General features: G+C 37.0%; 1 protein-coding gene across 1 annotated transcript; it reads left to right on the plus strand.

Annotated features, from left to right (window-relative positions):
• Positions 1-5,828: 5,828 nt before the first annotated feature.
• On the plus strand, positions 5,829-16,257 carry LOC5570665 (folliculin). Its single transcript, XM_001659216.2, has 4 exons — positions 5,829-6,114; positions 14,249-15,424; positions 15,883-15,985; positions 16,063-16,257. Exons 1-4 carry the CDS (start codon positions 6,072-6,074, stop codon positions 16,178-16,180), a joined length of 1,440 nt encoding a protein of 479 aa, XP_001659266.1. The 5' UTR covers positions 5,829-6,071; the 3' UTR covers positions 16,181-16,257.
• Positions 16,258-21,402: the final 5,145 nt, after the last annotated feature.

Genomic DNA, 21,402 nt, shown 5'->3' on the forward strand with positions numbered 1-21,402 from the left:
ATAAGGAAGTGGTTTTTACAAATTATTAATCATTTTGTTTTAAAAGAAGTTAAAAATAAAAAAATATAGCAACACAAATTTTGTTAGCGAGTTTTTTTTTTCAGGAAAACTCTTGAATAGCATCTACATTTTCAAGAATAGAATAATTCAAGCATAATTCTTCAATCCGACGTATCTTCAGAAATAAACAAATCGAGATTTGCTTTGCATGGGCTTGACAAACGCATAATCTACGTATTGAGTCTATAAAAGTATTCCTACAACCATATTTTGATTTTTATGCGTAGTATGCACCTGAAACGTAAACGGCTCAAGTAAAATTTCTCCTTTTTACCGAAGTAATTTTGACAGCTGATCCAGTATGAGCGAAATGTCACTTTTACTTGCGGAATAATTGAGCGGCACATTTTTCCGTACGGAAAAGTGACAGCTCCATTTAATTTGTACAGCAGGCGTTACCGATGTTATGAAATCAGCTCTACTTCTCAGCATCGTACAGCTCAAGTAATTTCGGTAGCGGAATCATTCCTTGACCGTTTCTTGTCCTATCCTTTTGCACAGTACTTATGATCAGCGTACCGGCCATTAGGAATAAATTTAAATTATGCCCTAAGTGCACTTTACTCAGTGTTTTCAATGTGGCTACATACACCCTTCGTTTGCAAAGCGGCTCAACTGTCAACATTTTTCATGCTAGCACATACACCGTACATATGCTTATAGTAAAGCGACCTATATGCAGAATCAAAACATAACATTTTAAACACCAGATACGTCATATTGTTTCCGAATCTCTAAACATGTTGGAAATCGAGAGATTCGGTTTTCCACTGCTGCAGCTAGCTGACGGGTCGGCAAACTGATGTGGAACATCATCAGTATTCGGTTTTAGACAATAGCTGTGTTCAATGACTTTGATCGAACTTGCTCGGGGTTGGTTGTACTAGCTCGTATTTTTTGTCAACAAATAAGTGTCAAAGCTACTTCGAGCAACTCCAAGCTGCTTTCTCAATGAACGCTCTTTTTACTCTTTTTACTAATTTACCGGAATTCCACGTGAAAAAAAAATTCGCGCACTTAACAATCCGTATCGCTTCGGAATTTTGCTTTTTTTTTCTCAATGTTTACGTTTTAAACGTCAAAAACACGAGCTACTGCGAGCTGGTTGAACTAGCTCGGACTCTAGCTTCCAACCTGTTTCGAGCGACTCGGAGTTGGTTGGACTCGGCTCAATGAACACAAACCCGAGCGACTCGAAGTAGGTTGGAGTGGCTCAATGAACACCAAAAGCTGACTCGCAAGTGGTTGCAACCAAGTTCGAGCAGCTCGTTGAACACAGCTAATATTTCTCTTCAAATTTCTCACAAGAACTGTTCTCCTTCTACTTTTGTTACTTACGGCTCCGTCCGGTACTCCTGTTAGTCGAGTTGAAATTGAAAACATTCGGAAACCAATATTCGTTGTCGTTAAAAGTTGAAACTGAAGAATTGACTAAATTTATTAATGTCGTTTTCGTTTTTAGGAGGAACTGGGTCGGTGATCAACACATAAACAAACAAACGTCAAGCAAATTGTAGTTTGGTCGAACCTGAATCGGGTGTGGGTTGAAACTGTGATTCAGAACGGGTTGGGCCAGTTCCAACCTAGGTTCAAAAACGAATTCAACATAAGTTTTATAGGAATTTGCAAACCGGTGTATGTGCAACTTCAAAACAATACTGGTGTATATAAGCCATTTTATGAGACGTTCGAATGACGTTTTCTGGCGGGCTGGCGCTCATTGTTGTTGTACAAAAAACTAGCATGATATCTGAATTTCGCTGGTCATATTTTTTGTTGGCGATGATGTCTCCGTTTCTTTCAGCGCATGTTTCTACCCGGTTTACATGTTTTATATAAAATATATATTACCTGTAGATGAACAATATCTTCCCTGCCTGCTGATTTCAATTTTAAACGCGAAAATTTAAAAATTTGTTGTATTGCCACCAGCGCCATTGTTGAATAAGCTCCTTCCAAATGTAGCGCTAGAAAGAAACGTAAATAAATCGGCCCGCCAGAAACATTCAAAGCTGGTAAACAAACGGAAACCATATGATTCGAAACGTCTCGTAAAATGGCTTATAACGTATGTGCAAAACGAACTGTCAAACCGACGCATCAAGCAAGTTGTACACGGGGAAAAATTCTGTGGTAAAAATAACTATTTTAGCTGACTACGCCCATTCTTAAAACTACCATGGAAATTCAGACCAATTGACTATGTTTACGGTACACCCATTACTGGTACATTTGAAAGAAATAATTTACAACAATCTGATTCCAACTACAGACATGGTAAAATCAAGCGCATTTCTGATCTGCTGAAAATTGCCGGTGCGAGCGGTTAAATGAACCCCCTAAAATGGTAGCTTCTATCGCACAATTTTTTTTTGCGTGTATGTATCAATCAAGGTATGGTATAGTGGTTTTCACGCCCGATGGTATGGGTGACCTAGTGTAGATGTAGTTGTGAACCTTAGAGGAAAACAATATGCACTCAGTCTTGAAAAACACCCAGAATCCGTGTATAAATTTTTCAAATTGGGTAATATTTCCATATGCATTTTGATGAGTCTGGAAAGCGCAGGGGGGGTATACGCAACGAGGTTCGCCTACCGTACATGTTTTGTGGGTGTATTCGTTTGGCTCACAACGCTGCTAGGCATCCCGCTGTTTGAGTGTTGAAATGCATCAGCATTTGCTGTCTGGCATGGCCCGCGTTCGACCTGTGCTGTTTGGGTCGCTCCGTGTGAGAGATGATGCTGTTTGGGACGGCCCGCCCGAGAGATGATTGTTAGGCGAGCTTTGTTTGTAGTTGACAGCCGTACACCCACCCTGGGAAAGCGTGTGCAAGTTTCTTTGAGGAAAACAAAAACAAACTGTGTATGACGAGCGTATGCTAGTCTACGTGTGTTCAAATGTCACTAAGCTCTATTGACGAGCCATCCATGGTGTATGTGAGCAGCATAAAGCAAAAGGGTTTATTCGATAATATTACCAGTTTTTCAATCTAAGGTACCGTGGGGAAAGTGGGTAATGGAATTCGCATAGTTGAGATTCTTCCAATTCTAGAGACTTTAAATTGAAACAAATGAGGTTGTATATATTTTTTAGCTTGACTCCCACCATATATAAGCAGCATGCTGAAATTGACTTTTATGAACAATTGAAGAAAAAAATACAGAAAAAGTTTTTGAAAAATGTCTCCTTACTTTTCACTTGCCCCAAAAGTGGGGCAAGTGAAAAGTTTACCGCTTTAAACAATAAATTCAAAAACAAACAGTTATATTCACGATTTCTATTAGCTTTAACACTTGTTAAGGCTTCCCAATGAACAATAACATAAGTAACATGTAAACAAAGAATAAGTTATTCTTTTCACTTCAATTTTCTTCTGTTTAGTTATGTTAGTTGAAATTATTCGACAACATTATAACTGCAACATTTCCAATGTTAGTTCTTACATTATAGGACAGCAATTGCATTTCTGCTCTGTAGAATTTCCACCGCTCGTTATTTGTTTTTGAAAAAAATCGGATATGACGTCGGATAACTCTTCGGGAGAAATCAAACGGAATCCTTCAATAACGTATTTAGGGTCTTTTTTATGTGGATAGACCTATACCCCATTTTTATGTTTTGAACTAGCTTTACATAGACATTCCACGAGATTTCCATGAGTTCTCTAATATTGCAACTTTTCAGTCAACGTCTTCCTTTTAATTGGCTGCCCGAAGTAGACATATTGATATTGTAATGTTTGGCAACATCTTTTAGAAAATTTCCATGATTTCTAATTGCTTTTAACGCTTGAGTATAGTGTTTCTTGAATTATCAGCACGTTATGTTTTTCTATGATAATTGCGAACCATGTTTACTTATGGCTACTTAAAGAGAAAACACAAATTCAATCTCTAATGATAAACTTTTCACTTGCCCCACCTGATAAGAGAATTGACGGTGTTTAAATTTAGTTATTTCTAGGTCTACGTCGAATTAATTCTAAAACTTTTTTTATTGCAGTTTGAAACTGTCACAGAGGACAACTAAGAAGTGGTACAGGAAATAATTTTCCGCAAATTGTTTCCACTGAAAACATTAAAATAAGATTGTACGCCGCCAAATTGTTACGGAGTAACAGTTGACAGGTTAACAATTTTTCACTCTATTATGCAATAATGGCTGAAAAATCTCAGAAATCTCTTACCTATCGTAATGTTCTCAATGACCTCAAAGGTTTACGCATGAGTTTAAAACGTTAATTCACATATTCAGTAAAATATATCAATTGTTTTCACTTACCCCATTTACCCACTTGCCCCGCGGTACCTTAATTCAAAACAAATCGGAATTGTTCAATAGTGTTTAGTAGGGACAATGGAAATTCGCGATTTCGCGGAAGCCGCGAATTCCACGAAATTTGAACTTTGCCGCGAAATTTAATAAATCCAGTGAAATGCCGCGAAATTAGTTAAATTTGGCGAATTTATATGATAACCACAGTGAATTCCAAATTTTTGTTTATGACAATGGTTTAATCATCGTGAAGTGGAAGTTCCATCAAAAATGTTTTATCGTTTAGTTTCAAATTTGGCGTCTTTCTGCGTTGCTATTTTTGTTTTGAATTTTTCAGTACCACTCTGATATAGAACATATCATCTAAATATGTAAAATAAAAACTCCATTTAATAAAATTCCGCAAAATTAACATATATAAAGGCTATTTTCACTGAAAATGTGTATTTTTACGTATAAAATAGCCAAAATGTTGGGACCGCGACAAAGCCGCGAAATTTTGAATTTATTGTTTAGGTCAAACGCGAAATTTCAGGAATTTTGCCGCGAATTCCCATTGTCCCTAGTGTTTAGAAACAGTGTTCTTTTTTTCAACTTATAGTAGACACAGTAAAAGAAAAAAAAGCAAAACATTTTAAACAGGATTGGAAATGCTTTACAATGTTTTGCATTGCATTTTTCTCGAAACCATCCAAATGTTAGATACGCCAATTTCAAAAATTATGCTTGACACCAAAAAAGGTTACAACACATTTTGCTATTTTTTCATTATTGTGACAAGGAGCTTTACGATTTCAGAATCAAGTCCAGAAAGGGAAGTTTTAATCAAATGACTGATGTTTTGAGAAATCAATGTAGGTATTTTTGTATCCTTTTTTCACAATAGAGTTGTTAAATAACGTGTAAATCCATCCAAATACTCAGAAATAACGAGCTACACACATGGTTACCAATGGCTTTTAGGGCGAGATCATAAGTTATGCGAGAAATAAAGCATAGTTAACGTCAAAAGAAGGATGAGCAAAGAAGCAGAAATCGGTCTGATTTTATAGTGCACTTGCCAACCCAAAAGAATCGTGGAAGACAATTTGAACGTGTTTGGATGCGTAAGAAAGGGGTCGATATTTTCCAAATTTTCGACAATATATCGTCGAAAATCAAAAGTTTTCATAATTTTAGTAAAATGTTGTATAAATTTCCAACCGAATGGTAGGAAAATATTGAAAATCTACCGATAAATGGCTGAATTATTAGTATTCAAAATCTTACATAATTTCGTGACGGTCGCAACATTTTAGATTTTCAATTGACACCCAGTATATTGCCGTAAGACGTAGTTAACGTCAAAAATACTTTTCTCGCGAACACCGTTACATATTCTCAACACTTCCCTAGGGGTCGTGACCCACAGTTTGGGAAACTATGATCCAAGCGAATGACAGTGTATAAATAGACCGGAATAAATAAAATGAACGAACAGTCATATGAGAAAGAATGGCGATTAGTGCATAACAGCCGGAACGAATGCGAAAGTGAAGAAGTGACGATGAAAAATAAAATAAACATCAGCTGTTTCAATGCTGCAAAGTTTTTGAGCTGCTTCATATAAAATACGCTTTATTTTCTCTCGAATTATTGTTAATTTAATTTATTTTACCGCTTTTCATTTAAAAGCATTTAGTTGATAGTTCAGTACATACTACAGTGTTGCAGTTTAATTATTAGAATACGAAATGAATGCTATTATTGCGCTGTGCCATTTCTGCGAAGCTCATGGTAAGTAAATATGTAATGGTAAAATTAGTTGTATAACCCATAGAAACCATGTATCGAATCTACGAAATGTTTATCCTTATTAAAAGACTCAGCTCAAGTTGTGTCTGGTTCATCTTTGGAAGGAAAAGATAGAGGGATTCGCTGTCCTAAAAAGCTTCATATAGTGTAGTGCAATTTACATAGGATAAATCAACTTCTTAATTTTTTTATTTAGATGAAGCATGAAGTGATGAAGGTTATTTTCAAAGTAGTAGTTTCCAAACAAATCTCAAATATTTTGTGCTCATCCAATTTGTTTTTCAAATTATTTTAAACCTTGAGGTGGTGACCTTTACCATAATTTGCGTCGTTTGAGAAAAACTGCACCAAATTTGCATCGATCTAATACTCATTTATGCTGAATCTATAGGTGTCAAATGTCGGTAGGGGCCGTCGTTTATCTTTTTCGCCGAGTCTAGTACACGACACGACACTGAAGACGCCTTACAGTTGAGGTCGAAAAACGCGTATCTGCCAAAGGATACAAACTCTAGTGGAATTAACCCGTGTAGGCCTGAGTGACAGTAAAAATGCTAAAACCCTCGCTGCTCACCGAATACTTAACAGATTCAAATAACTAGTATACTGGTCCACATATCTACATTATAAAAATGGCCAGAATAACTTGGAAATATTCCTGTGGCCGGAGTTATTCCGGTGAGTCACTGGGCCAGGTCGGGTAAAAAAGGGTTATTTTTTGGGACATGTCAAATTCTCTTTATTTATTTGCAATGGTAATCATTTTAGTTTGCATAAATCAGTAAGATCTGATATTCAACATCATAAATGAAGAGTTATGCACCATTTAGAGTGGCCACTCGGGCCTAATGGCCTTAAGCACCGCCTTAAGCCTATTGTTTTGATTGAACCGTTTCAATTCTCGAAAACTAGAGATCAAATACAATCGTTCACTAAAATGAATTCCAATAAGCTTGGCAAGGATGTTTAGATACAAATTGGCAACTTTATCGTAAATTTGAGAAATGCCGGGGACCCGAAAATGGTCATTACATCAAATGCAGGACATATAGTTATCCAATTGAATCGTTTCTCAAAAGGTTTGCGCTAATGCGTTTTTCTTAAAATGCCATGATATAGTGGCCACATTATAGCCGATTCCTAAAATTATCTGTGGCTTGAAATTTTTCCACCTACAGGGGCACAGGAGCACTGTACCCTTGTCACCCGACCTGACCCAGCGACCCACCGGAATAAATCTGACCAGAGGCACATTCCCGAGTTTCTTTGGCCACTTTTAGAAACTAGATATGTAAACGAGTGTACTGACAAAAAATAGTTGAAATCCGTTAGGTATTCGCTGAGCAGTGAGAGTTTTAGTATGTTTCCTTTGACTCAGGCCTATACGGGTTAAATGGTATAGTACTAAATTCGAGGTTTCATATATTTATAAGTATTCCACTAAACAGCTCAAAGATTTATTAACAGAATTCAGTCAATTGTTTCATTGTAGGTTACATGTAGAGCAGGCCTGCCCAACCTTTTTGAACCGCGGGCCAATTCTCAGAAGCAATATTGTACGGTGGGCCAAACTTGTTTTGATGCAGCGATTTCAAAAATTTTGCCAAGACGAAATAAAATTTATTAAAATTTCTTTTGGAGAAATTTGAATACATACTTGCTTATGTGATAATCTCGATAATTCTGTGAGAAATGTGCAGTTCTATGAGGTCGTTGTTCAGGATTTTATAAAAATCGTTCTCTGAATTCTATCAAAAATTTTCGAAAGATTCTGCCAGAATCTCATCTAGTATTGAACTGCCCATACTCGCATAACATTCCCATTTGAATTTTCATCACTTTTGAGATTTCTTCGTGAATCATGTTTATTATTAGTGCACTTCTAGGCTGCCCATACTCGCATAACAGTCCTATATTCTATGGGATTCCCTATATAAATGGGACTGTTATGCGAGTATGGGCAGTAGGTATCATACCTAAAATTGTATTTTTTCAATTTTTTGGACGAAATGCGAAAAAATATCAAATCAGGTGCGTCCCATATTGAAAGTACCCGCATAACAGTCCCACACGGAGACGGAATTCAACTCAATTTTGGGTTGTTTCAACGCAATTCCGTAGTTGAGCCCAATAACTCAATTTTGGCTAAATTTCCAAGGTCCCCACTAGGTAGTTTGGCTTTAATTCCATTAGAAAAATATACTCAATTTTGGGTTGATTTAACGCAAAATTGAGTACTTTCGACCCAAACATAAGAAAAGTTGCATTTACCCAAATTTGGCTTATTGGGCCAAAGTACCCCCATTGGGTAGATGCAGCTCTCTCTATTTTTGACAACATTCGTGTGGGAGAAAGAGAAAACCGAGAGATTTTGGGTTGAAACTATAATCGATATACTTAATTTTGGGTAAAGTAAACTCAAAAATTAGGTAAAAATATTTCTCCGTGCACTAGTAGTTTACGATGAATTTCAAGCAAACCTGTTCCTGTTATGATTTCTATAATCTTGGCTCGTACTTTTCATCCCATAAGAGAAATAAATACTGCAAATTACAGTATTTTTAACCATCTTTATTCCATAACAAATATTGTTATTGCTTGAAATAACTTATGGTGCGCTAAGTGATAGAAAAAATATCTAAATGTTAAACCTTATAAGAGTCTAAACTAAAAATAAGATAAGTAGCTGCCCTCCAAGTCAAACTTACTGCTGTGATTGCCCTCGTCTTCTGACCAATTATCACAAAAGCTTTGGTAGGTTCATCTTCCAACGACGAGGGAAAGGCTTTTTGGGCCAACATGGGAATACGCAAATTACCACTGCAGCGCACTGGTATCGTCAACTGGTCAAACTATGCATGAGCCATATCCAATGCTGAAAAATGAATAGATCCAATACGAAGGCAGCATTATGGGTTTCTGTCGAATAGCTCTGCCGAAATCAAGCTAAATAATACTTGCCCGCCTGAGTACTGTGTTTCAAATCCAATATAAACGTGCTGCAGGTGAATCCAGATTACCTTTCCTACACGCTAACTTTAAAGTACCCTTTAAATGAGTACCATGTACCCATTTTTATAATCAGTATGGGAATGTCAGAAAAAGGGTATTTTCCAATGTCATAAAAAAGGGTACTTTAGCCCCATTTCGAAGTATCTCCTCTTGTGAAAATAATGGGTAAATTGTACACATGCTAGTTTAGTATCATCAAAACCGCCATTGTACGATTTCATTTCGTTGCCACCCGGACTTAATGAAAAATAAATTGTTCAAAGTGTAAATGACGCGATATTTCAACCAAATCAACTGACCAGTTTCGTACGATGCTTTTCAGACACGTAAGTAATTTCGGCGATTATCTGGAATGACCTCAAAAATGAAGATTTTTGCAAATTTCTCTTTTTTTGCAGACACTTTGACATCCGTTCCAATTCACCCAATCGGTTTGGGCCGGCTCCAAGGATGATCGCAATGATAAACGAATGTAAAAATTTCAAAACATTGTAGAATAAAATAATTAATATGAATGGTAAATACAGTGCGTTACATTTACGAAGTTTTTTAATGGTATTTCAATATATATTCGTAACTTTTTTCTCTGGATCCCTAACCTCAATCTACGGCAATATTCCTTTACAAAATGAGGTTTTATTACCCATGTTCATTGTGAAGACCAAGAGTGAAAAATACCCATTATTTGAAGTTCAAGGCGAATACTCTTTAATGAGTAAATCGACTTTACTCTTTTAATGAGTTAAACCACTTTTCTTGGAAATGGGTATTATTTTACCCATTAATGGGTACTTCCGTCTTAGCGTGTATCGGCCGGTCGCAACGCTTTATCAAATCCAGGAATGTCTTCAAGACTGTCACTGTCACCGTTAAGTCTAATATTTCTGGACAAACATTTCAAAAGGGCACATCGACATAGGTAAACATTGGCTTTGAAAGACGCTGTTGAGCCCAATTCAACTCGATCACGCTCACGAATACCACTATCAGGAAGAACTAACACCAATCTTTCTGATAATGGTGTTAGTTTGCGTGGGCGGGCTAAAAAGGGCTCAACAGCAACGTTTCTAAAATAAGGCTCAAGACCTCTTGAGCCCTTTTCAAATGTTTGTCCAGATTTTACAAGAAGTATTGTAACTAGAAGATGAGAACCCTAATAGTAGCAAAAGTAAAAGTGCCACGGAATCTACAGTAAACTTAGCTTTAAATGTGTCAAGGTGCGCGATAACAAAGTAAGCGAGTCCCAAGCAATGGGACTGGTATGCGGGTATATTTGAATATGATGAGAAAAGTACTCGGATAACGAGTCCCACTTGCAAGTATCTTGGATTTGTACATAAAAAACAAATGTATTAACAATATTTTGGTTACTGATCATTTTCTTATACTCTAATGATAATGTGTTGATGGATGGCACTAAAATTTTCTGCTGCGGGCAGCGGCGTTATGATTTTTTTTTGCAATAATGTTCAGTTGCGTTTTCCTCGACATGATTTTCCTAATGGGACTGTATTGCGAGTATGGGCAGTGAAAACCCTGGTTAGTTTTATAAAATTGAAGCCATGGATGTTACGATAATCCAGTGTATGATTCTGTGAAAATTTTCCCTAATATTCCGAAAAAAAAAACCCTCTAAAATTATTATAAAATCCTAATCTAGAATCTGGAGAGTTCAGTCCTAATCAGATTTATGTAAGAAATTCACTAAGGATAGCTCAAGACAATTTTGCATATTAATATGTGTTAATATCCAGTGTTCGGTGATAGTCATTTGGCCATCATTCCGTGAACTCCTACAAGGATTCTGTGACAAAATTGCTCTTTGTGAAAATCCTGCCTAAGTTGTCTGAGACATTTATGTGAGAGTTCTGTATTAAACTCCAAAAGCTATTAACCTGCCTCTGGATATGCTTAATATTGGTTATAATCTTTCTCATGTACCTATAAAATGGGGTGTTAAGGACTCGTGGGGTTTTAAGGGATTGAACTTTTCAATCAAGTTCGACAAATCACAGAAACCTCGAAAATCGATATATAAGTCATCTGAAATGCTCGATTTGTTCAGAGGATTGTGAACTGCATTATGTAATAGGAGCTGTCTATTAATATGAAGTATTGTGGTTTCTAGAATTTGAAAACTTTTCAAAACATTGTTGTTAGAATTTTATGGGCTAAATACATTTATCTACAAAACCATGAAACATATTTGAGAAAAACTCGCGAGTAAGGTAGAAGATAAGGAAATTTTATTGAGATCATAGTACAGACAAAAACTTCATAAAATTATGTCTGGGTTTCAATTTTCAGAAACTTTTATGAAAAAAGTCTCGTTTTGAAAATAAGTGGGGTGTTAAGGAATCATCTATTCTAACTTCTCTAAGTGACTAAACTCATTAAATTTATGCCGTAATATGTTTCAATATAGTTTTGAGTTGTTCCGTCAAGTTGAACTATAATGTAAAGTTAAAAGATCTATTTAGTAAGTCACTAAATATCTCCAAAAATGACTAATTTCAAAATTTGGTAAAATTGGTAGGAAAATCCAAATAAAAACTGATTAATGTGAATATGTTTTTTATGAATTTATTTTCATAAGTTGTTCCATCACATTGGAGAAAAATTTGCATATAGGAATGATTATCTTATTTGAAATGGTTTTGGAGCTATTAGTTCTTTTAAGTTTTGAGATTTATTGGCGTAATTTCGGTCCACGGGTTACATTAATAAACAATCGTTTTGATTAAAGCCGACGTTTCGAGCATTTATTTGCTCATCTTCAGGGCAAACTACAATTAACAAAAATATATACTATTTGTCTGGTCAAGTCCGAAACATTAATTACAGTCATCTCTTCCTTACTCGATATTGAAGGGACCATCGAGTTAGGGAGGTATCGAATTACAGAACACAAAACCAGTGCAACTGCGATCCAAGGGACCATCGAGTTAGCCATGGAAACCAACTTTTACTATGGTTCTCTAACTCGATATCGAGATACGGAATATCGAGTAAGGGAGAGTTAACTGTAATACTACTTACATCATTGATTTGTTTTTAAGTCAAGTGGGTTTGGACAAACATTGATTGAACTTCTAACAACATTACACTACAATTACAAATAAATTTCGGACATAATAACTAAACTCACATAATTTTAATTTGAACGGAGCACAAACTTACACAGCTTTCACCCGAGCATATCTAAACAGGTTTGACCTAAATTACGCCAATAAATCTCAAAATCAGTCTAGACGGTCGATATTCCATCAAATTCTTTTAAGTATTACCTAGGTCCTAGATAAACAATTATAGTATAAGGTTATTGCCGAGCTTTTTTTTGGAAAATATATAGTGTACGGTATAGTGTGAGCGATTCCGCTCTGTATTGGAAACTTTTCGTTAGGATTTTTCCCGATCATGCCACTGGGTGTTACATGCAAATCCGTTATTTAGTGTGGTGCTTTATTTAAAAGGCAAATTGGACACTTACCCTATTCACACTTAAAGCTTGTTGAAATTATCCATCTTTTGACAAGTCATGACAAGATTGCTCTGCACTGTTCTAGAAAACGAATACTGCATATAAGTATAAAAATCTTTTCAAGACAATTGTGCGATGCACTGATAGCTTGCTTGAAAATAGAATCAATAGGTATGAGAGATTTAGCAGTTAAAATAAAATGATTAGCGTTTTCAGCAGTTCCAACTTGAATTATATTGAAGTAATATCATCTTTAGATTTAACAAGACCTTTAGAGTTGAAGGGACACATCAACGATGTTGACCAAAATAATATTTTTTTGCTGTTGGTAAAATATAGTTTTATATACAAAGCTCAAATTCCTTAACACCCCATTTTGCATTTTCTTCAAAAATCACACATTTTTATGATTATCTCAGAAATCTGCCATAGGATCGTCTTCATTGCAATTGGCTTTTGATATACACGCCGGGAGAATGGTAGGACTGTATTTTGTTCAATTATTGGCACACTAGAAGTTGCTCAAATTTTAAGTGGATTTTTTTTTTTTCATCCCTTAACACCCCATTTTACGGTATAGAATTCATTACAAAGTGTTTTTAAAAGTCCACCTTGAAATTCAATAAGATAGCGTTTGGCCGTAATCTTTTTGCCGACAACATTTTTTCGAACTGAATTCAGGTTTGCCTATATAATAATGAAGAATGTTTTTGGCGAGATTCCTCGTACATTTTAATTCCACATAAAATTTGATACTTTTTGAAATAGAACATTTTCAATCATTCAATCCATGCATTTCAATTTGCATGGATAAAAAACTTGTAGAGAATCTACAAAATAAAATATCTCGAAACAAAATTTAAAAATCTAAAGTTTTGATAATCAGTAGGGACAATGGAAATTCGCGATTTCGCGGAAGCCGCGAATTCCGCGAAATTTGGACTTTGCCGCGAAATTTATAAAATCCAGTGAAATGCCGCGAAATTAGCTAAATTTGGCGAATTTATATGATAACCACAGTGAATTCCAAGTTTTTGTTTATGAAAATGGTTTAATCATCTTGAAGTGGAAGTTCCATCAAAAATTGTTTATTGTTTAGTTTCAACTTTGACGTCTTTCTGCGTTGCTATTTTTGTTTTGAAACTTTCAGTACCACTCTGATATAGAACATATCATCTAAATATGTAAAATAAAAACTCCATTTATTGCAATTCCATAAAATTATCATATATAAAGGCTTTTTTCACTGAAAATGTGTATTTTTATGTATAAAATAGCCAAAATGTTGGGACCGCGACAAAGCCGCGAAATTTTGAATTTATTGTTTAGGTCAAACGCGAAATTTCAGGAATTTTGCCGCGAATTTTCATCGTCCCTAATAATCAGCCTTGGAATGTTCAAATATCTAGTTCTATAATTTCTAGAGCAGTGAAGGGGCCAGATATAAGAAGAATCTTGAAGCTCTTCGCGGGTCGCACAAAATGAAGCGGTGGGCCGTACGTTGGGCAGGCCTGATGTAGAGGATCTCGGCACTTGTTCAACTCATTTCCATATTCCTTTGATATTACATACTAAGAAGGAGAAGTCCCAAACCAGTATTGAAATTCAAAATTTCCATTTCAGGCCCCGGCGCGGTGTTTTGCACCCAGACCTTGCGCGAAACCAATATCCAGCTGTTGGACATCCACTTCGATACCGATAGGAAAGGGTGTGCCGCCTGTAACTCAATTGGTAACAGCATCGGGTTGGTTAGCAAAGATCCGGACAGCAATGCCCACTTCGTCAGCAGTCAAGTTCCGGTCATCAACGAGACTATCGAACTGGTTAAGAAAGCTGCCTTCCGGAGCATCAGCAGCGAGGTGAGTTCGGGGGCGTCTTCATCGTCCCACGGCAATGCCGGCGAAGGAGGAGGGGGAGGGCTAGTGTTCTTCGGAGATGCCCACCGAGGTCACGTGTTGAGTCACACCTTCCACCTGATGGACTCGGAAGCCCGTGGATTTAGCAAGTTGTTTTCGATCGTGATTCTGATGAAGGATAAAATGTTTCTGCTGAATATACAACCCTTTCTGGCCGATTGTCTGAACAAAATTTCCAAGGAATTGCAAGGATATGCCAAGACAGTTCACGATGAAGAACTCAGAGCGCAAGGATCACAACGGGCACAGAGGATCACTCAGGGCTATGCGAGTAATCCTTCCAGAACCAGATCGCTAGTTGAATTAACGGGGAAGGAATCGATATTTGCATACTTGCATGCTCACTTCACCTTCGTCTTGTGGGCTGGGGCAAGATATTTAACGGAAAGCATTACGCTTGGAAGCCCATCGGTTCCAGCTTGGTTGGGACGGGACACGGAAGAAGGTTTCACGATGGTTCAAACCGAAAAGGAAGGTTACCTGATGAGAAGGATGGGCTACGGCAAGACGGAGGACGATAGCGATCGAATCGACGAACGATCCAAGGCCAAATATTCGTTGAAAGCTTTCCGACAGATGCTGAAAGGGGACTTTCAATCGGTGTGCTTCTGCGTCATTACGGGTATCCAGATAGTGATTCGAGCACCGTACATAAAAGGCGCTTGTTTGGCGAGCAATCTGAAAAAGATGCTACCGGAACCTATGCACAAATTGGTCCGCACGCAAGCGGAATCCTACAAGGCTGCCAACGAATGCAGGATAATTAATCTGAGTCAAGATGCGGTCGCTCCAAATCCATCGGCCGGAATCATGAGAATCGACCTGCTGGATGATCGAGAAAACGTAGCCGTTTGCGTCTGGGATGGCGATCTGCCCAAAAAACGTGAGTGTTTAATCGGTATAGTGAATCAGTTGCTAGCATTTCCAAGACGTGTAGCTAGTGAGTGTCTTGAAAGTAGGAACATAAGGTACTTTTTGCTTGAACAAAAAATCTATCTAGCGCCCTATCTAGAGAACAGGGTGTCGTGAGTTCGATTCTCACCGAGAAGACGTGTAACTTTTTCGCAAATTTCAGTTCATTTAATCCAATTGCAAATTATATATAATGTTTAGTTTTTCGGTAGTTCTCTAAAGTATCTATTTTTTAGACCCTCATCACTACCAGCCCTGAAAATAGTGACTTTTCAGAGACTTGAATAAAATTAGCGACCAAATCTCTAAAAGATACCTGCTATCAGCCCTACATTTCACTCTCCTACTCACTTTGAAATCTTAGCGAATGATTCTCTTCCCAAGAATAAATAACATTACTCAATACATTACCTATTTTACCGGTTCTAGTGCCAACGCTGCTTCAGAAAATCGACCAAGCTATGAGAGAGGAACTATTCACGGATTTGGTCCTGGACAAACACCTTCGAGCGTTGGTTGAAGAGTGGAAAAAGTGAGTCGTCTTTGAAGTCGACGCCTGATCCCTTTCACTTCTTAACATATGGCTTTCTTTCGCTTACACACTTCCAGCAAAGTGGTCTGCATCCGGAAGATGAGCTCCAACCAGGACGTGGCCAAGATGAAGAAAATCCTGGGCATCCAGCCGCAGGACCAGGTGCTGATCAACTACTGGCACAGCCACTTATGACGACACACTGCGAGCTTCGATTTCGTGGAATCGCTTTTCTTATGTTTTCGATTCAATACACACATAATAAAAGGAAAGATCAATTTCGTTTCCTTGAGAACTGAGGGTTGTGAATTTCCCTTTCTTTTCTTAGTTAAGGTAGGATTTCAAAATAAATATTGGGCAAGATTCTGAAGGCATATTAGGCATAATTCTTCTAAAATCCTGGGCAGAATTCCTAAATTGGAACAATTTATTTGCAAAAGTCTCAAAGGATTTTAACACATCCCTATATAAGTTTTCATTTCACATCGTTTGGTGGGGCAATAAGAGCGCAAGTCAGTCCAAACCCAGGGACAGGGATAGGTAATGGCCGTAATAGTCTGTGCGGACCGCATGAACACCATCGGAAAGGATGGGAAGGGTTAGGTTGGGTATAGGGAATTGGAGAAGGCTTGGCACAATAATGCGATGAATGCTGCAAGATGTAAATGTAAAGTTAAATTTTAAATTTTGACTTGAGTTGTTACCTTTTGAAACAGACTGGCAATTGTACTAACTGTTACTGTAAGTAAGAATGAGCTGATGAAATGGAATGACAAAAACGACAATATTAGAGTGATACTAAGGGCTGCTGTTAATGGCAAAAAATGCGATGCTTTAGGTGCTTTTGATAATGATTAAACATTTCTACCTACAAAAACGCATTTCTTTGATAACAACTTTTCATTTTCATTTTCATTTTGCAGCGTTTGGTGGGGCAATGAGAGCGCAAGTCAGTCCAAAGCCGGGGGAAGGGATAGGTAACCCAAGAAACATTTGCCTATTTTATAATCATTTATTAAGCAATTTTTCACAACTACATACTGAATAGTTGCTTTATTATATTACTTTGCAGCTGCTACGCACACATTGTTCAAGCAAATCTGGCGAAATTATTAAGCTTCTTATCATTTAGTGACTGTAATCATATATTGTAATGATGTTTATTCAGTTTTCACATAGCTTAATAAGGATTGATGATTTAACAACGCTAGTTTAACAAACTACATTATTGCAGTTTAATTCAGCATCATGTTTAACAACATTTTAATTATTTTCAAGTGAAGCCTTTGTTCAGGCGTTGTTCACACACATTTGGAGAGGTTATAAAGCGTATCGTTGTATATTGACTTTATTCTACAACTTCAAAATCGCTTTATAAGCATTCATCTCAGCTTTTATTCAACTGCCACAAAATTGATTGAAAACAAATAAATGACTAAAATAGCTAACTTGTATACATCATATGCAGTGTATACGTTTACCATGAATTAATAACCACACTTTTAATAATTACCTGAATACTGGATTCAAACTCGAGACCTTCACATCGTCAGCGGTATACCTTGCCATCTGCGCCATCCTTGAATTCATATATCAGCCTTCCAGTGCCCAATATAAACCTCTTGTAGCTGATTATTGATCATGCTTGAGCTTCTATTCAACAATAACTAATCAACACGTGCTATGCTTATCAACAACTGAATAAGCGCATTACTTCTGCTGCTGTTCAGTACTGATGCGAGCTGAACTCAGTCTGCTATTTATATCGCACAGTGAGAAAAATTATTTCAATGCCGGTCAAAAATAAAGTTTATTCACAAAGTAAAAACAGTCTGAAATGATTAATCGAATTTCGTAATAAGTTTTAACTTGTTAAAACTTTAATTGAATTGTTCATCTAACTATACTAAAATTCATTTATTAAATGTATAATATTTCTACTAGGTCAATATTTTAATTATGTGTCGTACTTTTTCCATCTATTAAACATTATACAAATATAAAATATATTTCAATCAATAACCCTATGTCAGAAGAATGATTCAAAATATTTTCTAAACATAATTGAATATTGTATTGAGAAAGCATCAGTTATTATTGTATCCAACATGTTTTTATATATTAGTTAGTTAGTGGCGAATTCGCCAAGGGCGAAAAGCCACTCAAATAAAAATAAATAATAATAATATTAGTAAGCTGAACATTGCAATATATTAGGAATACAACGCAATTTTTAGATATTTTGTCCATTTTTTAAAAATTTGGCTATGGTGTGACCTCTTTTGTAAAGCTTCTTTGTTGCTGAACAATGTGTTTAGTAATCGTTATTTTGGACTTCTTTGGATGACCTGCTCGGATGATATATCTATGTTGTATTAGGATTTTATAAAATACCTATTCAGCTTTTAATCATGTTCATGTTAAACATGGAAACAGCTGAAGTGCGAAACAGCCAAGACGTTAGTTCGTCTCCTGTACATCTGTTTACACAACTATATTTGTTTGGTGGAATATTGGCTCTTTAATAGAAGGAAAAATGACTTGTTCAGCTCATTAGTAAAACAATCTTGACAAGTCGGCAGAGATTCATTGGAGAAGTTTAATAAGTGTTGATTCTACTATTATTCATTCAAATGAAACATGTTGAACATTGACTTAAATTTGGATCTAAATACCATCTTCTCAGCTCTTTGAAGGGCATTTTTTCAGCTGTCACCATTATTCAACAATAATTAACTATGTATGTTTATTTGTGACACTTGACTGTAAGTTGGGTAACCACTTTCATGTAACTATCGTTAAATTATTATTTATACTTCGATTATCACTAAAAATGTTATGATTAGTAACTTTTTCCGATATCAATAACGTCACAGATGATGATCACTACATTTGGAAAAAATAAATTTTGATATTTTTAATCCAATGTGATTCGAACTTTACCCTCGTTGATCCATTACGTCGTCATTACGTTAATCCATCCATCGCATACACGTCTGGGATTTGATTTGAAAAAACATTTGAAACATTTGAAAATAACATAAAAAGACATAATATGTTTTGCTTGAATAAGAGCATACTCATATACTGTTATTCACATTGTTTATAAGTTTTACTAATCATGCTGGTCAACATTTTAAGTATTAGACACTGAAACTTTTGTACGATTTGTTGTTAATCAAATTTTCAATATGCTACTAAAATGATGGCTACAACCTATAGAAGCTTTTAATCAGTCAATTGTTAAACTTCTTATGTGTTGTAGAACAAAAGCTACTATATTTGCATTTTCGGAGGTTTATTCAGCTATTATTCAAAACACAAACTGCAAGTGGAATAACAGCTTTTTTATAAGCGGAAATTAATTGTATTCAATTAATGATTCAACTAAAAATTTGTTCAGCAATGGTTGCTGCTATGCAGCTTGTATTAAACACGTAAGTATCTTAAAAGCTACTAATTGTTCCTTGGGCTAAGCTCTACACACTTAAATTATTTTACGGATTCCTGTAAAATCTCAACAGCTGAACAGTTCGGTGAAATAAATTAACGGAGTACGTTAATTTTTTACAGTATGCGGTGAAAAATTACCGGAGTCCGTAGAATTTCGACGGAATTACGGTGTTTTATTTCACCGAACTGTTCAACTGTTTAGATTACAATGAAATTCACCGTATGAGCTTAGTGTGTATGGTTGTCTTCAAAACCTTGTCAAGTATAGAAAATTAATGCTGTTTAATTTATTACTACAGTGAAACTACATTGTACTCATTAACTATTTGGTATTATTTCATTATATTAATTAATTAATAAGTCTTCTTCTTCTTGTTGGCGTTACGTTCTCATGGAACAAAGCCTGTTTCTCAGCTTAGTGTTCAATGAGCCTTTCCACAGTTATTAACTGAGAGCTTTCTTTGCCAAAGATGTCATTTTTCGCATTCGTAGGGACGTCATTTTGGAATCTTCCCTTGTTGTAATGATCACCTCAAACAATTTCCAAAGCATTTCTATTCCGTCACCCTAATTCTTGTTTACGGCGGATTCAACTTTCGATCGAATCTTATTCGTTCGAATCCATAGACCACTTGATTTTGCCTGCTTCGAAAGAGCATTCGAACGTAAACAAGAATAGGGGTACATATATATCTCGATAGTGTCGATGTTTCCTTTCAATGTCGACTTATGGAGGGTTAGTTGTATGTTGAAAATAACGCTTTATAATTGCTGCGCAGAATAGGGACCGTAATTTAAAAAAATGATTCTATGCGTATTTAGGAAGAATAAGAATACGAAAACGAACCTATCGCGGCGCAAATATCGATTCGGACCACTACCTTGTGACGGTTAAAGTGCGCCAACGACTCTCCGTTGTGAACAACATTCGGTACCGACGCCCGCCCCGGTACAATCTGGAGCGACTCAAGCAACCCGAAGTCGCAACTGAATACGCGCAAAGCCTTGAGGCAGCGTTGCCGGAAGAGGGAGAGCTCACCGAAGCCCCTCTTGAGGACTGCTGGAATAGTCTCAAAGCAGCCATAAACAACGCAGCGGAAGGTGCCATTGGGTTCGTGGAAGCAAATCGACGGAACGGTTGGTTCGACGAGGAGTGTAAGACGGTTTTGGATGAGAAGAATGCAGCGCGGGCGATGATGCTGCAGCAAGGCACCCGTCAAAACGTGGAACGATACAAACAGAAGCGAAGACAGCAAACCCATCTATTCCGGGATAAAAAGCGCCGCCTGGAAGAGTTGGAGCGTGAAGAGATGGAGCAGTTGTATCGTTCTCGAGAAACACGTAAGTTCTACAAGAAACTAAATGCATCCCGCAAAGGCTTTGTGCCGCGAGCCGAAATGTGCCGGGATAAGGATGGAGGTATCTTGACGGACGAACGTGAGGTGATTGAAAGGTGGAAGCAGCACTACGATGAACACCTAAACGGCGCAGAGGAGGAAGATCAAGACAGCAGGAGGAATGGCTTCATCAGTACGGCGGATGAGGGAGACGTGCCAACTCCCACAATAGGTGAAGTTAAGGATGCTATCAAACAGCTCAAGAACAACAAAGCAGCTGGAAAGGATGGTATTGGAGCGGAACTTATTAAAATGGGCCCGGACAGGTTGGCCACTTGTCTGCACCGATTGATAGCCAGGATCTGGGATACAGAACAGCTACCGGAGGAGTGGAAGGAGGGAATAATATACCCAATATACAAAAAGGGTGACAAGTTAGAATGTGAGAACTATCGAGCGATCACCATTCTTAATGCAGCCTATAAAGTGCTTTCCCAGATCATCTTCCGCCGTCTATCGCCACTGGCAAGCAGATTTGTTGGAAGTTATCAAGCCGGATTTGTGGACGGGCGATCGACGACAGACCAAATCTTTATGTTGTGGCAGATCCTCCAGAAGTGTCGCGAA

This window comes from Aedes aegypti, chromosome 2, assembly GCF_002204515.2.
Source record: "Aedes aegypti strain LVP_AGWG chromosome 2, AaegL5.0 Primary Assembly, whole genome shotgun sequence".
In the NCBI taxonomy this organism is placed as follows: domain Eukaryota; kingdom Metazoa; phylum Arthropoda; class Insecta; order Diptera; family Culicidae; genus Aedes; species Aedes aegypti.

Excerpts from the sequence above, each read along its gene's own strand:
- LOC5570665 (XM_001659216.2), top strand. The coding sequence starts at position 6,072 with ATGAATGCTATTATTGCGCTGTGCCATTTCTGCGAAGCTCATG. Across the intron at positions 6,115-14,248 it reads CCATTTCTGCGAAGCTCATG|GCCCCGGCGCGGTGTTTTGC; the intron begins GTAAGTAAATAT and ends TTTCCATTTCAG. Across the intron at positions 15,986-16,062 it reads TTGGTTGAAGAGTGGAAAAA|CAAAGTGGTCTGCATCCGGA; the intron begins GTGAGTCGTCTT and ends ACACACTTCCAG.